Consider the following 18,363-nt stretch of genomic DNA (forward strand, 5'->3'; position numbering starts at 1 on the left):
AAGTAGTGAAAGGCAACTGATTAAAATTCAGGGTGTGTTTGGAGCAGAATGCAGAAGGCACATTTCTAGTCCAGTGTAATTGTAATTATAATGGAAGGGCATCGGTTCCGCAGCGAATGCATAAGTGAAGCAGCGGCAACCAGTGAGGAAACACAGAGGACAAAGTAACCGCTGGGTGTAACATTGAGGTGTCTGAAAGCAGCATTAGGGTCACGTGTTGTCAGGTGAAGGGGAGAAACAGATATCACTGGGGTGATTCTGGATCAGGACGGAGCTGGTGATGTGTGTCAGGAAGAGGCCTGAGACATTGCTGAATGATTCAGGTGGTTTTCCACTCCGTGTCGGTGCACTTTGGCCTGGAGTGTGTAGTGGTGTAGTGAACACTTTTCCCTTCCCAGCTGCTCAAGTCAAAACGGTCCAGATCATTTTGCCTTAAAAAGGAAAGCTGTCAGTATGGAAATGCTGAAGGAACTGATAATGCCATCTCTTGTCCTTGTGTAGCTGAGTTGTGGCGGAAAGTCTGTTGAAAGGTGCGAGTTAAACCAGACTGCACCTCATTCATTTGATGTTTTTATCTCCTAGTGAAGCTCCTTTCTTCTCCGAGACAGCCTGAAGGACCACAGAATAACTGCCTGTGATTTGTGCTTGTATACATTATACAGTTTGCCTGTGCATTACAGGATCTGGAGTAGTGGATAGCAAAGTGGTGCATAAGGTAAGGTAATGTACTGGCTGAATTGTTTGATTTGGCTGGGTTGAAAAGGCACTTTTGCAGGCGGGTTTGCATTCAGCTGGGGTAGGGTCTGACTCCTGAGCTCTGGTGTGTGTGTGTGTGTATATATAAACAGGTCCAGGCTCTAGAGGAGATGTAGTGTTTGACAGTGCTTGGAGTCAAGTGCAGCAAATCCTTTTAGGTCTTTTAGGTCCCTCTGAAACACACCCCGCAGCATAGCTAAAGCAGGGTGGTGGTGCATCAAGAGAGGCTTTGAATTGCGTCTCTTCGGGGAGGTTGAGCCGCAGCTCGTTAAAGTATACCATGTTCATGTCTGTTGCTTGGTCTTGATAGAGAGCTGCTCTGTACATTAAAATAAAGAGCATATTGAGAATGTGGTGGTAATCATTAGAATGTATTTGATGGGGCCTGTAAGGAGTGAGAAGCCAGTTTTTCTGAAAATCGTTTAGCCTTTAATATTTAATCAAGTTGGAAATGGGTCATTTTTTTTTTCTTCCGCGTCCTCCGTTCTGAGCAGAGAAGTAGAAGTAGGGCTTTCTCCCTTAACCTGTCACCGTTATCACCATGGCGACACTGCTGCCTTTTCCCAGTCTCATTATAAAAATACAACCATATAAGGTGTTTCTGCTGTTGCTGGTTCAATACAGTGACACTAGGGTATAGTATTAAAACCGTATAGAACTGCCATGTAAAAACAAATTTGCAGGATTGCGAAAAATGCACCATCGAGTGCTGTCAAACTAGAGTATATTACAATAAACCATTATTAATATCTCTTTGAACAAGCTTGGTCCATAATAACCAAATTATTGCCAATTTTATAGGTACATCATGCCTGCTGAAGATTCATTTTGACAACTAACAGCTTGTCATTCCTATAATTCAATTACCAACATTTTGCAAGCTGCAATTCCACATAGTTAAATAAATAATGTTAAAAAAGAGTAAAATTGTAATTGTATCTGCCACTATAATGGTAATTTAATAACAGGTTTTAGCAGTCTAGTATATATACAGTCGGTTTAATAACATTTGGATTATCCCATAAAATCCAGGAAGATGGAGGCACATCTGTCTTTACTATAAATACGTAAGTCTTTGTACTGTATGCTTCCTGTCTCTGGGGCTTCCTGAGCAGAAAGGTTATTGTATGAGACACAACGTAATGTATAATTCACACTGTAGCCCTGAATACTGAAGCATAAACATTGACCTACCTCTTCACTGTGCTCACCAGGAGCAGGCTCATAGGCGCATTCCAGCATTCTTGCAGTGTAAATGGAGAATGTCTTTTAATAAATGGCCTTACCTTTCCTCACTTATATAATGCTGAAAATGTAGGTCTTGTGATTTTTAAGGATCATTCTGGTCTTGCAATCTATAAATCAATGGTGGAAGAAATGTAAATTTCACATTTTTGATACCCCATTGTAATATGAGATAGATGAGAGTTTATGGTTGGAGCTGCAGTTGGGTGCACATTGTGAGTTGGGAGAATAATATCTTCAGTCAGTATCCTCAGAATGAATGATAGTGATGGTTACAGTGTTTGTTACGCTCATACAAATAAGATCTTTCACTATGTGCCATGAGGAAATGGCAGCTTGGGTAGACATTTGAATGTCTCAAATGCCTAATGTGGAAAGGCCAGGGACTGTGTGGAGGTGTGGCTTTGGAGAGTGAGAAGGAGGTGAACACTCCTGGTTGCCCTGTTGTTTGTCTGCTCTGTGTGAGTGAGGCAGTGAAGAAGTAGCTTTCCTTCCTGGCCTGCCAGTGAGAGCTGCAAGCCCCCCCCCCGCCCCACACACACACACACACACACACACACACACACACACTCCCACTGCGCAGCCACTCCGTTGCTATGGTTACCTCCTGCACAGGCAAGAGGGGGATCTGCCATGTTTTCAGTGAAGATTTCTGAAGTGCTGAATACACACAGGCAACGCCATTTCTGCCGCCTTCATCGGCCACACCAACAGTATGTGTACCAGTAGGTTGCATAGAATGAATAAATTGCCATGTAGAATATTTTTTGAGTGTGTCTGTCTACATACATGCATGCATGTATGAATGCGTATCTGTATTTATATGTAAAAGGAAATACATTTTACATAACAGGAAATAAAATGTACATTTCTCCCGTCTTACCTTAGTAGTTTAGGCGTGACCCCTTACGCTATTAGATGGATCTTGTTTGTGGAGGAATTTGCGGTCTTGTCTCAGGTTGTCAGTGTGCGTGTTTCAGGTGATAGGATTTCAGGTAGCTGGCAGCATGTCCAGGAAGGAGTGGCACTCAAGCTGCAGGCCAATCCTGGGTCATGGCATAGTTGAAATGCCACTCACAGCCCAGGCCTCTTCCTCTCTGAGCAAACAAAGAGGCATGTTTACACAGGGCCATAATTCTCTGTCTTTACACCCCAGGGCAGCCAGTCACAGCACCGTAACAGACCTCAACAGCTGGGAAGACCCGGCCACTCTGCATGTGTCACTACGCCACACCCACTCATCCCCTTTCACGAGGGCTGCAGCCATTCGATGGCACTTGTTTTATTCAATTCTTTGTTCGCATATTCCCTTCAACAGGGTGGGTCGTTTGAGTTTTGCGATGCAAATGACTAAAAATTGCATTCAGTTCCCTTTTCATTATTTGGATACCTTTTGACTGATTCCAGATCCATTGGCTTACATTAACTGCATCGGATTCATAGTCCAGTGTTCACATGTGCACCTGAAAAAGTTAACATGCTCCTCTCTGTTTTGCCATTCACAGAGTCACTAATTGTTACGTAACGTTTATCTGTCCATGGCAATAAGAAAGTGCTGGATTTGTTGCTAGGGTGATGGATTGAAATAATTTATCAATTACAGTAATGCAAAGTAATCCCTCATGAAAAGGGAATGAAGTTCTTGTCTACACATACAACACTGAGGCCCCGCTGGATGAGAGTCCAGTGATTACTATTAGAGTATAATTAGACCAGATCTCCACAGTGTGAATGCCATCCAATACATACACAATCCAAACTGCTAAGTTTGGAAAGATTCCCTGTGAAGCTGCAGATGACCTTCGGGCGACATTTCCCTGTAAGGATAATTGCTGGAGTTCTTCCTTTCTGTTGCAACCTTAAGGTACAGAATACTCTCCTGACCTGGTTCAAAGCTATTACTGAAAGTATGTAGGGTCAGAACAGGTTCAGCAGCGTCTCATTAACACATGTGCCTGTTCGTTTGGGCCGTCAGCTCTGAGCTGTGCAGACAAAGTCAGTGTGACGCAGAATATGGGAGCTGTGAGCAGTGGTGCGAGACCAGAAGAGGGTGAAAGGACGTGTGTGTTTGACCTTCAGGTCAAGGCTCAGAGGCCTGATGTGTTGTTCAGTGTACAGAGAGGAGGGGAACGGTTCTATGAGTGATGCTCTGCTTTCCCACACTCGGCGCCAGGTTAATCAGCCACAGCTAATGGCACCAATGGATTGGTAGCCTGTTGCTTTCAGGGAAGGTCAGAAAAGATCTATGGTATGGAAATGGGGAATCCGGCTTATCTAAAATTACATGTTTGTGTGAGAATAGATAGTAAAAGGACAATACATGTTCAATGATGTTCTTTTTTAGAAAATGAAATAACTGGATAAAACTGGATAGAACATTTCTGTGTACCAGAGATGAGGATACAATTATTAATATTGTCCTTCAGTGTTACTTCATTAAAATACATTGGTCTACAATATCTGAAGTCTATCCATGTGAATATTGTAGATGAGTTAAAGCACTTTGCATGATAGCACACTTTGGCAGTTTCCTACCGATACAAGGTCAGCTGATGGCCTTCTGCTGTCTATACTTCTCAAGCAAGTTTTGTCAAGCAAGGGTGCAAAGCTACTGGAACATTGACCAATAAAGCCATTTGCAGAGATTTACTGAACAGGAAGCCTTTTAGCATGATAAATTCATCACAAAGTAGCTTTTAGTAGGGACAGATTCGCCAAAAATAGCCAGTGCTCAGTGTCAAGTTGTGGACGTTGTTTCATCAGAGGGACATACTCTGCATAATAAATATGTTTTTCCTTGGCTTGATTTTCGCATTAATAGGACACTGTTATTTATTCTGAAGTCAGTCAATGTCTCATTAGGGCTCAAGTTGCTGTAGGGGCTCCTCTCATATTGGTATGCAGACTTGCATTTATATCCGCAGTATCAGTCATAACAGGCTTATAAAACAAAGACATCCATGTCACAAGATAAGTTTTAAATCAGTCAAACTAATAGACAGAATTTCTGCAGGTATTCAGAGGTAAAGTTCATTGTAGGTTTATGATTATGTCTGAATTGTGCATCACTCTAGCCTAAAATACTTTTTTAAATATTGACTACACTGCAGTAACCCTAGAGTTCACCATCCGTATGTCTGATTTGATAGGCAATAACTGGAGACGACACAAAGTATTTTCTACCATAGAGTGATTATATGTTTAATTAACTGTATTGTCAAAGGAGACTGACGCAAAAGCTTTGCCGTTATATAATTTTGTATTTGCTTCCCTGTGATGAGCATGCAAGAATGTCACAGCTCGTCTTGAGGAGAATCGGCTCATTACAGATGGCAGGAAGGACAGCTCATGTGAAAGGGACTGCTGGCTCCGCACCCAATCAGAGCCTCCCGCCTGCGGCCTTTCTTGCCCTCTCCATCTGACTGGCTATCTCAGCCCCCCGAGGGTGCAGCCAGAGAGCAGCAGAGTCACATTCTCATTGTAAGCCCCCCCCCCCCGGGTCAGCACTGTGCCTCAGCAGCCCTGTTAAAGGGTACTCTCCTTCCTTATCAGCCTGCAGCAGGGGACAATCTGTAAACACCCCCTAGATTCAATGGAGAAAAGCTGAAATGCAGGAAGGCAGTCTGACATGGCTTATTTTTTATTGTAAAGGTCAAAATAATAATGCCATTCTTTTTTGTTGAAGAGAGTGCTCTTTACAGGACCTTTTTAATATTTTAGATCACCATTAACTGTGCCTAGCGTAACTGGTCACAGTCATCAGGCACTACACTGATTTATCCACCTTGTCTTTCTGCTGCAGCTGGCATTGGAGAGAATGAAATCAATATCATTTAATTGCTATCCACAGGAAACCGTGGAAATTGTGCTAACATGGGGCCTCAGGAGACGGACTTTGCCTTTAAATTTGTTGTTAGATTGCCGCCTTCGTTTCTCAGGATGCAACGGAACGCATCAGTAATGATAGCCTGTATTAATGCGCAATGTGCCGTTGCCTCTTAATGTGGTTAAATGAATTAAAGGCGATGTCAAGCGCGGCCACGGTGTGTTATTAGCTGCTTGAGGGATAAACACCCCCTTCGGGAGTGTTTGGATACAGGGCTGGCAGGTTGGAACTCTGTCTAATTATTCACTGGCTCAGCCACACTGCTTAGTATAGCCAGCAGTGTTGCTGTTCAGAGTACAGTGTTAAATGTTTTTTTTTTTTTTTTTTTTTGGAAGAGCAGTCACATGTTATCGTTTTCCTCATAAGGCGAGAGAATTTTGAAGCATGGCATCCCTCTTCTGACAGCGCTTGAAGTGTTCATTTCTCACCTGGGTTGTCATTGTCTATTGTGTTGCGCCCTGGTGTATGGTTCAGTTGTCGTGAACTTTGCCATAGAACTGGAGGCCAAGGAGTGTTTTCGCCTTTAAGTGGCATTACGTACCGCTGTGTGGTGTTGACTCACTTTCTGTCTTCAATAATTATGGATGGTCCATTTGCAGAGGGCGTATTTTAAGGGTGATGCCGATTAATGCAATTAGCTCATGGAAAAACACAGAAATGCTGGGCAGTGTACGTTCAGGCTTTGTGAAATGTTTAGAACTAAAGGCCTTACAAATCACACAGAGAACACACAGTGCAATCAAATTGATCTGAATTTATAGCGGTTTATAACTGGACCGTACTTTATGCGCATTTTCCCACTACAATGTATGTTTTTCTGTGTGGCCTTGCTTGTCATCGCTGGAACATAGAAAAAGCGTCAGACCATGATTACATATGGTCACATGTACAAAGGACTCTGGGAAAGTACCAGAAAATAGCCCTGCATTATCTGGCTCACCTCCAGGGCCCAGCACTTCTGTTTCCCATTTGAGTGCTGCTGTGTGTGCTCTGCTGTCACGTCTAAGTGCCTTTATTGGGTTTGGTCCTAATAGGATTGCAGCAGTGTGGGCGTAGCAGCTTTAAGCTGCGTGTATGTGTATATATATGGTATGTTCTGTGACATAATTCTAAATTGGACCAGAAGGCCACTGAGCTGGAAAAGAACATGGGGAAATGTCAGTGGCCAGCAGCAATGGAGACGTGATTCTCTCTGTGATCGGAGGGATACTGTTTACGGTGCTCATCAGTCTTTTCCCTGTGCTATATACCTCCTTCTCAAAAATGAGGGCTGAATTACATTTGTTAGCGTGGGAAATGGTGGATATGTTTGTTATTTACCTTACAGTTTAGCGAGTATGTATTTTGAAAAGCAAGGAACTAGTTTCACAGCAGAGAAATGTACCCTTTCCCTGAAGATTTTTTTTTTTTATTCCTGTTCTGACTTCTGCATGTGACATTACTTTCTTATGTACACTTCTTACAAAGAGCCTGTTTTTGTTCAGATTTCGATAAGAGCATCACTATCAAGTTCAGGTAGCTTTCCTGAAACATTTAAGACATTATCTCAAAATATTACTTGAAAATAATTTCATCCACCATTCGGTCACTCCTCATTACGGTTTGCCTCCAGTTCACAGAATGCATTGTGAAGCTGGTTTCTCCCCCTCTGCTGGCCAGCATGAAGGTAAAAGACCCATAAAATGGATAGAAATTCAAATTCTGTGCTTGTTGTGGTGTTCACTTTTGCTGAATTCCCTGGTATGAAGCAGAACTGTTGTCATTTTGCATAGCCACAGCTTATTTAAGTAAGTGTTCATTTCTTATTATGCATTTATTCCTGTTTTCCATTAATAGTTGTTCTTAAGAAGAAAGGTCAATCATCAAATCAGTTATTAACCAGTGACACAGCAGCTTTTTGTAACGAACACATTTGACAGAGCCTAATGATTACTGAAGTGAAATGTTTCTAGCTTTTCCCATAACTACCCAAACTTGGACATATCCCATAATTTTTTTCAAGCTTTTTTGTTAATGATGTCTGATGTCAGATAACACCACCTGTCAATAATTTATTCATTTTAAATCAGATTATCTCACTATTAGATGAATCATGCACAAAACCAATGATCAGGTAGACTGGGAGCAAACTGTTGTATATTTGTGGGGACAGGTTATTCTCTAAAAGATTGGGAGGACAGTATTAAGAAGCCATATGTTCCTTAGTCTGAAATTTGATCTGGCGAAGTGTTTACGTATAAGTCATATGAATGTGTAACAATAAGAACTTACATTTGTTTAACATCAAAAATTCAGAAGAAATATTTTTGAGAAGTAACAATTTAACCACAGTCCTCTTGCCGATAAGACGTTCAACCATGGTCCTGACTTACTGTGGTCATTAAAGATTCCATGAAAGCCTTATGGTAACAACAGTGCACTTAAGTGAGATAAGTATGCACAAACTTCTGGGTGAAGCGTTGCTTATTTCCCACTTGTACCTCAGGTAATGAGACGCTCCCACTGGATGCTGATTCAGCTGCTAAATTAACTGCTGTTCATGATTGCTTCAGACTGTGCATGCATTAACTCAGTTTAGAGCATAGTCGTCCCCAAAGGTGTTGTGAGGCCTGACATAGAGCTTTTAAATGAGCCTGCATATTATGTTTTTATTAAATTTATTGTGAAGTTCAGACTGTAATGGCACAGGTTCGATGTACTACTGTGTTCACATAAGTCCAAAACTGTAGTGATTAAGTCTGATGTTCAGTTTGCATAACATCACTGTGTGTTGTTGTTTATTTCTTTCTACAGAAGCTTTACGGAGTCTGATTTTATTTGACTCTTACTCTACTCTTAATGACTCAGATTTTGTTTGACTCTTTAATATTGCCGTTCTAATATGCAGAAGTTGTATTTCTGTGACACAGTCAGTGGGGTTCAGGGAGCACTGGCACTAATGTTCTAAGCTGGAGCTAATTGGGTCGCGTAACAGGCAAGAGCCACAACTGTTTCCAGAGCAACTGTCACAGGAGGCTGCCCAACTGGGGAGAGAATGCTGCCAGGCAAAAAACTGGAGCAGCACAAGAGCTGAAGCACTGGGAAGCGCTAGCCGCGCCACCACTGTGCTGGTAGGAGGGAAGTTTACTATGGTCTGTGGTGTGTGTATAGTCTGTGTGAACACTGTTTGTTTGTGGCTTGGTTTCAGAGTGCCCACCTGGCCATGATTGACACTTTGATGATGGCGTACACGGTGGAGATGGTCAGCGTGGAGAAGGTGGTTTCCTGTGTGCAGCAGTACTCCTCCTTCTACCCCGACGGCGACGTGCCCTACGACACAGAGGACGCCGTGGCGACCTGGATAAACAAGGTTTGGGCACCTTGGCTAAAACTGCTGAATCCAAACATTGTCACTTCACAGTCCCTCATGCTGGGGACACAAAACAGACTTAGAGCGCATTCCTACGGGTCAGAAAGGGAGATCCCCCCCGGGCTGGAATCGAGCTGGCATCACTTCCAGAAATGTGACACTGCAGCTGGTCCTTGTGCTTTGGAAAGTGTTTACCAATGGTGAGTCAGTCAGCAGAGCTCCGCCTCGTGAGAGAGGTCCCAGGCTGTTTACATTCCTACGCAGGGAACACTTGCGTGTGCTGCCTGCCCTCCCCAGCAGGGAGAAGCGCAGCTCGCTGCTCCCTGCAGTTGTTGAGAAGGACTCCTAGGCAAATGCGCCCCTTACAGTCACTTCTGAGCTTGTCCAACTGTTGGGAGCCTTTGTTATGAAAGCCCTCAAGCAAATGTTTTATATCAACCACAGTTTCTCTCAAGTAAAGGAAGCGGCCTTGCGGGAATGGAAGCTTTTTGAAGCAACTTCTCAATTGATTTTTTTTTTCTCCTGTTTTACATCTCCTCAGAGTTTCTTGAATGAAGTCAATAGGTCAGCATGTCCAAGGGTTAAGAAAACAGGCAGTCGTGATTCTGGGGAAAAATAGTTATTGCTCAATGGGTTCTTATCATTGTGCTTAAAAGTAAAATGATAAGGTAAAGGTTATTGCTCAAGGCAGTACCTGAGCACACATCCCTCTGGTGCTCAGAAACAAAAAGGAATCACCCCTGAGGACATTAGAGGACATTCATTTTAAAAGAAAAATGGTAATAGTTAAGAAACATGAACTGAGTTCATATACTTCATCTTCACCTGTCGTTGGTTGAAAGTACATTTTCCCTGTTGCAGTAACAGCTGTCAGCTGGCAGTAATGAGTTATTGTAATGAATAAACTGTTTTGTTTCTCCTTCATTAACAAGGTCAACGAATATTTGAAAGACATTATCATCCAGGAGCAGAGGATGAGAGAGACGCAGTGCACAGAGCCATCTGAGGGATCGCGGGTGAGTTGTGTTCTCTCAACAGTGATATCTGTAGCCCCCTGCTGCATAGAATCAACTGTGGCCTATGTGAATTCAGTGATTGCAGTGTTTCTACAGAGGTGGCCCTTTTAAGCATTGACTGATTTTGTGTTAATCTTAAAAGCTTTACGAGTTGGCAGTGAATACTCTCTGTGGTGCAAAAGTACCCTCAGAAATGTATTCATCTCAGTAATCAGTACAGCATTCTTACCGAGTCATAAATCATGTTTATCACATTGAACAGATTTTTGCCACAGCTGTAGCCGCTCTCCATCACCACCCACACCTTTGAAAAAGATCAGTTATTAGCTTCGAAGCAATGCATGTGCAATGCATGTACTGCATATATCTGCGGGCTTTATTTCAAGACTCTTTGTTGGTAGCCACATGTAAAATGTGAAGTACAAAGTATTTTTTCCAGCCAGGATAATACAAGCATTATTTCTTATCTGTATGGCTGTATTTGTAATGAATAACAAGAAGAAAGGACAAACTTTACCTTGCAAACATGAATATTAATAGAAGATTAGTGCACAGCTTCAGTGTACTTATCTCCAACACACAATGTTCAAACGGAGAAGAAAGGCTGAATGTCTTGTACCTGCAGTCAGCTGTACGCAGTGTGCTTTTACATTAGTCTTTGTTAGGCAGTACTAAGGTATTAATCCAGTTTTATCTCCAGACCTGACACATTTCTCAGCACTAAATCAAATGCATTAAATGTGAAATAATGGAAAACTTGTTGGGTCTGTCTGGATCTGAACTAAAAAGTATCATATTGTCGCTTCTGAAACATATACTGGACATTCTTGTGATTATTCAGGTATGCTATGCCACTGTATTTTCAGTGTTACTATGTTACATGAGTGCTGAAATAGTAATACAGTAACAGAGTAATACAAAATGCTATGACTTTGTGCATAATACAACAAGTGGTCTGAACCAATATAAAACCACTTGTTCAGGCTCGCTTGTTTTGAGTATGTTTAATTTTATTTGCTTAGCAGTTGAGGGCAGTTCACAATGTTTAGCTGACATTTATAATGGTGTCCATTTTTCAGATGCATGTTTGCTGAAAGAGGTTAAAAACCCTGCCCAAGGGTACAATGGCTAGTCACCACCTGGGAGCATGAGATGCTATTTAGGGTTTACAAGCCCTTAGTATGTTTGCTCTCTTAGTATTATTACTGTCACATTCAAAGTTCACCCTAATTTGCCCAACACAAAAACAGAAGGTAATCCCAGGTTCAGATTGGGAAGGAAAACAGCTGTTTTTCCCAGTCATGAGTAAGTGTCCAAGTTTAATTTTTACTCCATCCTTCGGTTGGAGGGAGTTCTGAGCACCTGTTAAGACCTGCTGCCATTACATGTGCAGTGTTGCAGTTAGGGGGCAAATTTATTGATTTAATCTGTCCCTTGTACCTCAGTCTTGCACTGCATCCCTTATTTCATACTTCAGGAACACTCACAAATCACCTGTGTATTATTTCCTGTCCAGCCTGCACTTGAATTGAGGCCTGTGGTGTTCATTAGTTGTGCACTGGATGAATTTAGGACACACTGAAATCATTCCCTTGTCCTGACGGTGATGCCAGATACATTCTGATGTGATCCTGTTGACACAGCGGCTGATCTAGACGGGCGTGCCTGCCAAAGCGAAAGGTTTAGTGGCAGATCCCGTCGGCCGTCCCCTGTCTGACACCGCACACCTGCCATGTGCAGACACAGGGTCATTTTCATGCTCCTGCGTGAGTCTGAATCAGTACTGTGGGGATAGCACTGATGAAGCACAGAGGTGCCTCCCATGGAGTGTCACAGGGCAAACCAGGCCTCTGCTAGCAGGCAGATGCACCATGGGGGCAGAGTTCATAGTCCTAACACAGCCAGAGACAGAGCCCCGGGCTCTCTGCTGAGGGAGTGATGAGGCTCTTGTTCCGATCTTCTGGTATCCCAGAGTCCCGCTGAGGGTTAGTGTGAAGCTCTTGTGACAGGTTGCCCTGTTTAGACGGCAGGCTGCAGGAGGAAGGTGTGTGTCTGTGTTTGTCTGTGTGTGTGTGTGTGTGTGTGTGTGTCTTTGTGTGTCTGTGAGAGTGTGAGTTTGTACAGGTGCACGCATGTTTCTGGGTGTCTGTGAGTCTGTGTATACGTTTGTACAGGTGCACGTGTGTGTGTGTGTGTGTGTGTGTGTGTGTGTGTGTGTGTGTGTGTGTGTGTCTGTCTCCCTTCCAGCCCGCTGCTCATGCAGGCTCTTGAGGCTAATGTGACCCGTCACTCTGGAGAGGCAGTGTGGCCTGTGTGAATGCTGCCTGTTGTCCGGCAGTGGCCCTCTCAGGAGAGAAGGACAGCACCAGCGACAGGGCCGGAATGTGGACTCGTCACACAACAACAAAAACACCCCCGACTGCAGCCTGCCGCTCGGGGCTGAACCCGCAAGGGGGAGGAGCCTGCTCTATGGGCAGTGGTGTAGACTGTGGTGATGGCCGGAAATGCAGTAAACTCATTCAGACATTTGGCTGGTATTTTCATCAAAACAGCAGAACAATGCTAGCAGCTCAATTCATCGTAGCTCGGGGGCACAAGCCAAAAATGTCCCTCCATCCCAAGGACCCAGGTCTGTGGATGCTCCTGTGCTGTAGACCATACTGCCATCCATACATACAGAAGTCTTTATTCAGTGCAGCAGAATCAGGGGCCGCAGGGATAGGTAACCCTGGTCCTGGTGTGCTGGAGATGTTTCTAGTTTTATTCCACCCAGATTCATAATTGAACAATTATTATGCTACATTTATGCAGCTGACAGTTTCTCCATTGAGAATCTGCATCTGAATCACCTGCACTAAATTAGCATAAAAATTGATCAAATTTCATAATTTAATTTTGGATGGAACAAAAATGAGAACTCCAGGACCAGAGCTGCTTATCTCTACAGTGTTGGTGTATTGTACTGCGATCTGAATGCTGTGCAGTATTGTGAGCAGAATGTTTTGCAGTATTAGGACTGGAATGTTGTACAGTATTGGGATTCGGAATGTTGGGAATGGGATCAGCTGGGAATGTTGATGCTGTTTATATTTACTGAGATATTTTAATCTCTATAGCTAAACTGTAGGCTCTCACAGACAGGAGCTGCTTTATTCAAAACCTGTCCTAAAATGACTCACTCATGGTCATGTCAAGTCAAAGTCTATTCCAGGGCAAAACAAAAAAAACACTAATCCTTTTAAGTTTCAAATCTGTGCCGTGAGGAGTTGAAAGTGTATAATTTCAGTGGACATCATTTGTCAGAGAAGTAGAAACAGACAGATTGAAGTGCGGATGACTCAGCCAGTCACATCTGGGGGGGGGGGGGTGACAGGGGGTTCAGATGCCCCGAGCTGGCCTCTCTGTGTCCTCCCTGTGTCAGACCCAGCCAGCACCTCGGGATTTTACACATACACACACACACACACCCGGATGTGACTGCGACTATGACCCGTCCGCTCTGGGCGTCCTCCAGCCAAAACAGCTTTGGGGTCCGCTAAGCCTGCGCTTACCGCGCCGCCGGGATTGTTGCTCTGCAGCCAGTGTCTGTCTGCACGTCATTAGCGTCTGCCGAGGTTAAGCTGTGCTGTTGCTTTTACCAGCTGGGACTCTTTTCTGGCAACAGCATTTGTCCTTTTCTTACCACCAGAAATGAGACTTTCGTGATGTTTCTGATTGGGGTCAGTCACTGGCTCTGTGTCGTGACAGTGTTTCAGTGAACACCTCTTTTCAATAGTTTCAATAGTTCATTGTGTGTTTAATCCACCATGTGAGTTTGTGTGGTGCTCATGGCATTGTGTGTGTTCAGCTTTTTTCCCACAGTTTCTAGATTGTCTTAGTTTTAGCGTAAGTTAACTTGTGTTGATGCTTGAATTATGTTGTGCATTCACTCGCTGCTCTCAGAGTGTTGTTGACCAGGTCTGGCACCGTTGCTCTTATACCTTGGGTGGCTGCGCTTTTGTTATGTGTGCTAGAAATCACTCTGGGTAACAGCACCTGCTAACTGCATATAATGTAATGAAAATATAGTGTGAGCTGTGTTCATTTAAGAGTCTGTTCATCAAGTAGTTGAAACATTTTTTTGCTTGTGCTGTGGTCATGGCACTCAACAACAAACTGAAGCGTTCTTTTAAATGTAAAACTTACCTGTGTGTTGGGAACAAGTTAACTTGTAATAGCCCTGCATGTGAGAATTAGGGGACATTAATCTGCATTGAAAGACCTTGGTAATTCAATCAGTTAGGAATGTCAGGAGAGCCCATCTGTCAGAGGGGGTCTGTGGGTTCATACCACATCAGTCAGAATAGTAGTTTGTTTTCTGGTCTGAGAAGGCAAAACTTTTCACTTTTCACAACTTCTTTTCCCAGAACTTAATAAATACAGAGAAATTCACAAATACAGAGATGTTATCACAGGCCTCTCTTTGAGAATTATGGTAAAAACATCACTCTTGGTTTGCAAGTCAGAATAAGGAAACGCAAACTTGAATATAAATAATCCATTTATTTGACTGAGAAATGTTTCCCATTTTGTTCTTTCTGTAAATGGTCTCAGCTTGGTTTGTCAATAGGGATTTCTTTTGTTAATGTGCGATGTGTTGGACGATGAACCTTTGTGCAGCTAGTGTGTGTCAACTTTTTAGGAAACAAAATTTTTAAGAAATTAAAAAAAAAAAAAATTTAAAGTTTAAAGAGTATAGCTGTGCTTAGAGTGGGATATCAAGAGTTTTACTGAGGGATGGATCGTAGCTCCTTCAATTGGATCCTCTTTCATTGCTGACAACATCTCCGCTCCAGACTGGGTTGACGGTTCTTCCTCTCTCTCTTTGTCGTCCCTTGTTTGTTTCCGCTTGTCCTTTTTTTTGGGCTGCTGAAGTCTCCAACCAAATGGTATTGGAAACTGGTTCCTGTAAGTCTGCCAAACAGCTTTACCACCACCAACCCCTCCTCCTCCTCCTCCTCCCCTTCATCCCACACTTGTCTGTCCCATGATGCATGCCACCTCGCTGTCAGCAATCCCATCCTCAAGTCCCTGCGCCTGCAACAGCACAGCCACAAGAGGGTATCGCACACAGTCAGGGATTCTGCCCATTCAACTCTCTATTAAAGCAAGTCGACCTATTTGTTTCGACCCATACATTTGGGTAGTAAACTTAATTTCCTTTTGTTGCATTTCACTCATGATTATGCATTTCTGCCAGCTTAACTGCTTTAAGTCAGCATTATATTTTAATGCATATTGTTGCATAGTGTGACATAGATGCATAGATGACACATTAGTGTCATCAAATGTTAAAATTGATTTTTGAAGTATCATATATAAGCATTTGTACCTCATGAACACCTGACAGTAGCAGCAGGTTCGTAATGAGTGATCACCATGAGTCTTTTTTTTCCCCCAATTCAGCTCTGTCCTATATTCATATTGCTGAAAAATTTTCTAATGTCAAAATTTGTACAGCCCCCCCCCCCTCCCCCCCTTAGCTAGAAGCATAGAAGAAAAACATTAATCTCACCTTTTCATTTCTGTTTGCTGATTTGTACATTGATTGTTCTTCTTTGAAAATGAAGTTGGGTTTTTTCTCTTTTTTTGGAGCCGGCATTACGGTACCTTTCATGTCAGCTGATGAAAGGGGAGAGAATGGCTGTGTACAGAAGCGTGAGACACAAAGGCTGCATTATGTGCTCTCAGGCCTGCTTTCATGTTAGGGGTACAGTAGGCATGCAGGAAGCCCCGGCTGCTGTGTCAACTTCAATCACCGTGGCACATGAATGTTTCAAGGCTGGGCTTTCTTTCCTGCAAAACAAGGACCATCGACATTCCCCCTTTTCTTCCATGCATGACCTGGGATTTCATTCCATGACCAACTGAATGCATTTGGCGCATTTTTACATTTAAGGTATCTGAGGCAGCGTGAAGTTGTTTGTTTCAGTTTCCCCCAACGTTATGGCCGTTAGTCAATTAAACTAGGCACACTCAGCTGTGTAATGTAACATGCAATCACAAAATCAAACAGACATGATTGTTTCATCAGGTTATCAAATCCTAGATAGTCTTTATCTTTAGGCAGAACAATACCACAATATCAGGTAGCAACCAGTTGCACCAAATGCTGACTGATTTGGGATTTTTTCAGAACTCTCTCACATTGTTGATATCACCCAGTTTGTGTCCATTTCAGAGTTTGACTGATTGATTGATTGATTGATTGATTGGTTGATTGGGACTTAATCCAATCACCGCTTAAACTGTAAATAGGAGGAGAAGCACAGCTGAGATCGAGCCGTGGCTTCACAGAAGGATTGGACTGAGAGGTAGCAGTAGCTAAAGCAGAGTCATCCCGTCACAGCTGAGCAGAGGAAGCCCTCTCAGCAGTTCCAGCTCCGCATGCAGCCATATACCCGCTGTTCTGCTGTCAAACCCAAACCGCCATCACCAGAATACCCCTCAACTCAGCCTTTTGTGTTAAGAAGAAGTGTGTATGGTGGTAGATTTCTTTGTGTTTGCATGTATTTTGTGTGTGGAAGAGTGCGCGTGTCTGAGAGCTTTTGTGTCTGTTGTGTTTTTGTATATGTGTGCCTGTATTTTGGGGAGTGTGTGCTTTGGTTTGAAGTCGTGATTCTGTGTGTGTGTGTGTGTGTGTGTGTGTGTGTGTGTGTGTGTGTGTGTGTGTGTGTGTGTGTGTGTGAGAGTGCAGCCCGTGTGTGTTTCACCATCTTTGAGTGTCCTGTGTTTTCTGGCCCAGGCCCGCTACAGGAAGGAACAGGCTCTGCCCAAACAGGTGCCGTGGATCCCCCCCGTGGACAACCTGCTGAAGGACAGCACCGACGGCAGCGCCCTCGCCGCCCTGCTCCACTTCTACTGCCCCGACATCGTTAAGCTGGAAGGTACGGCTCTCCGCTAACTTGCTTAGGTCAGAGCGCCCCCTCTGGATGGAGCCTGGACTGCCTCCTGGGCTTTTCTCTTGGGATCTGTGTAGTGAGGAGTGAGTGCTTTCACAGCAATGGCTTTAGAGAGGGATTTTCACATGAGATATGCTAAACTAAGATAGCTGTGCTCCTCAGTACGGGAAAGATGTGCTAACGTCATAGATGCTCACATCCACATCCAAAGCCCCATGTTTTCCTGCAAACACAGTGTGCTGTTCTCTAAGAAATATATAATCATCTCACCCAGAATAAAGGAGGTCTGATAAGGAGATCTGTGGCTTACATGTTCAAGGTTTGTAAAGAAAATGTGAGATAGTTCACTGCATGTAAGAGATAGCACGGGAGTTTGCTTCCTTTCAAGCCCTCAAACCTTGTTGATATGCCAAGTCAGGGTGCGCTAGGCGTTAGCGCAACTGGCCATGCCTTGGTGGAGTCAGTTTAAAATTCAGTTGCTGTTTGAAGATAAACAGAGTTCCTCTGTGCGGCGCGAATGATTGGAGTAATCTCCCAGGCGGGGCCTGATGACATCACCACCCTGTTCTCTGATGCCCCTCCTCACAGATATATGCCTGAAGGAGACCATGTCACTGGCGGACAGTTTGTACAACCTCCAGCTCATTCAGGAGTTCTGTCAGGAGAACCTGAACCGCTGCTGCCACTTCACGCTGGAAGACATGCTCTATGCCTCCTCTTCCATAAAGGTAAGCGGGAGACCGTTCACGCCTTCTGCTGGGGGAGAACACAAAGCTCTCTGTTACAGCATGCTGAGGGGAGCCGGTACAGGGCTGCTCTGTGCTGCTCCTCGTCGGATGGGTGATGAGTCATCAGCAAGCGATGGCGAACGCACGCATATTCCAGCAGAGAGCTGGAGCTTCACTCCCAGCCAAACTCTGCCTGGGCGTGTTTCACTGAGCTGTGTCCCCTGGTGCACTTTTCCACTTGTCTGTGGGAATTTGAAAAGGGAGCGACTCATGTGGGAGGCACATACAAATACCGTGTGTGTGTTACCGTTGGCCGGGAAGACGGGGAGGATGGTTTTGGTGGGCTCCCGCAAGGCGTTTGGTATCCCAGAACTGCAGGCAGGGAACTCTGCATGCTGTGTGTTATAATTATGCCACTTTTCCTTGTTCTGAGACTTTTGAA

The 18,363-nt window shown here is 43.8% G+C and overlaps 1 protein-coding gene across 7 annotated transcripts in view; it reads left to right on the forward strand.

Annotated features, from left to right (window-relative positions):
• Nucleotides 1–18,363, forward strand: part of camsap2a (calmodulin regulated spectrin-associated protein family, member 2a) — a 44,333-nt gene that overhangs the window by 11,596 nt on the left and 14,374 nt on the right. For 5 of the 7 annotated variants that reach the window (XM_036520808.1, XM_036520813.1, XM_036520811.1 and 2 more), the window contains exons 3-7: nt 9,075–9,236; nt 10,169–10,252; nt 15,167–15,199; nt 17,037–17,178; nt 17,782–17,921. In XM_036520808.1, the coding sequence (XP_036376701.1) occupies nt 9,075–9,236; nt 10,169–10,252; nt 15,167–15,199; nt 17,037–17,178; nt 17,782–17,921 (561 nt within the window). The remainder of the gene's footprint in view (nt 1–9,074; nt 9,237–10,168; nt 10,253–15,166; nt 15,200–17,036; nt 17,179–17,781; nt 17,922–18,363) is intronic. The other 2 variants (XM_036520812.1, XM_036520815.1) reach the window with 1 other exon arrangement.

The sequence above is a fragment of the Megalops cyprinoides genome, chromosome 2 (genome assembly GCF_013368585.1).
Source record: "Megalops cyprinoides isolate fMegCyp1 chromosome 2, fMegCyp1.pri, whole genome shotgun sequence".
Lineage (NCBI taxonomy): Eukaryota > Metazoa > Chordata > Actinopteri > Elopiformes > Megalopidae > Megalops > Megalops cyprinoides.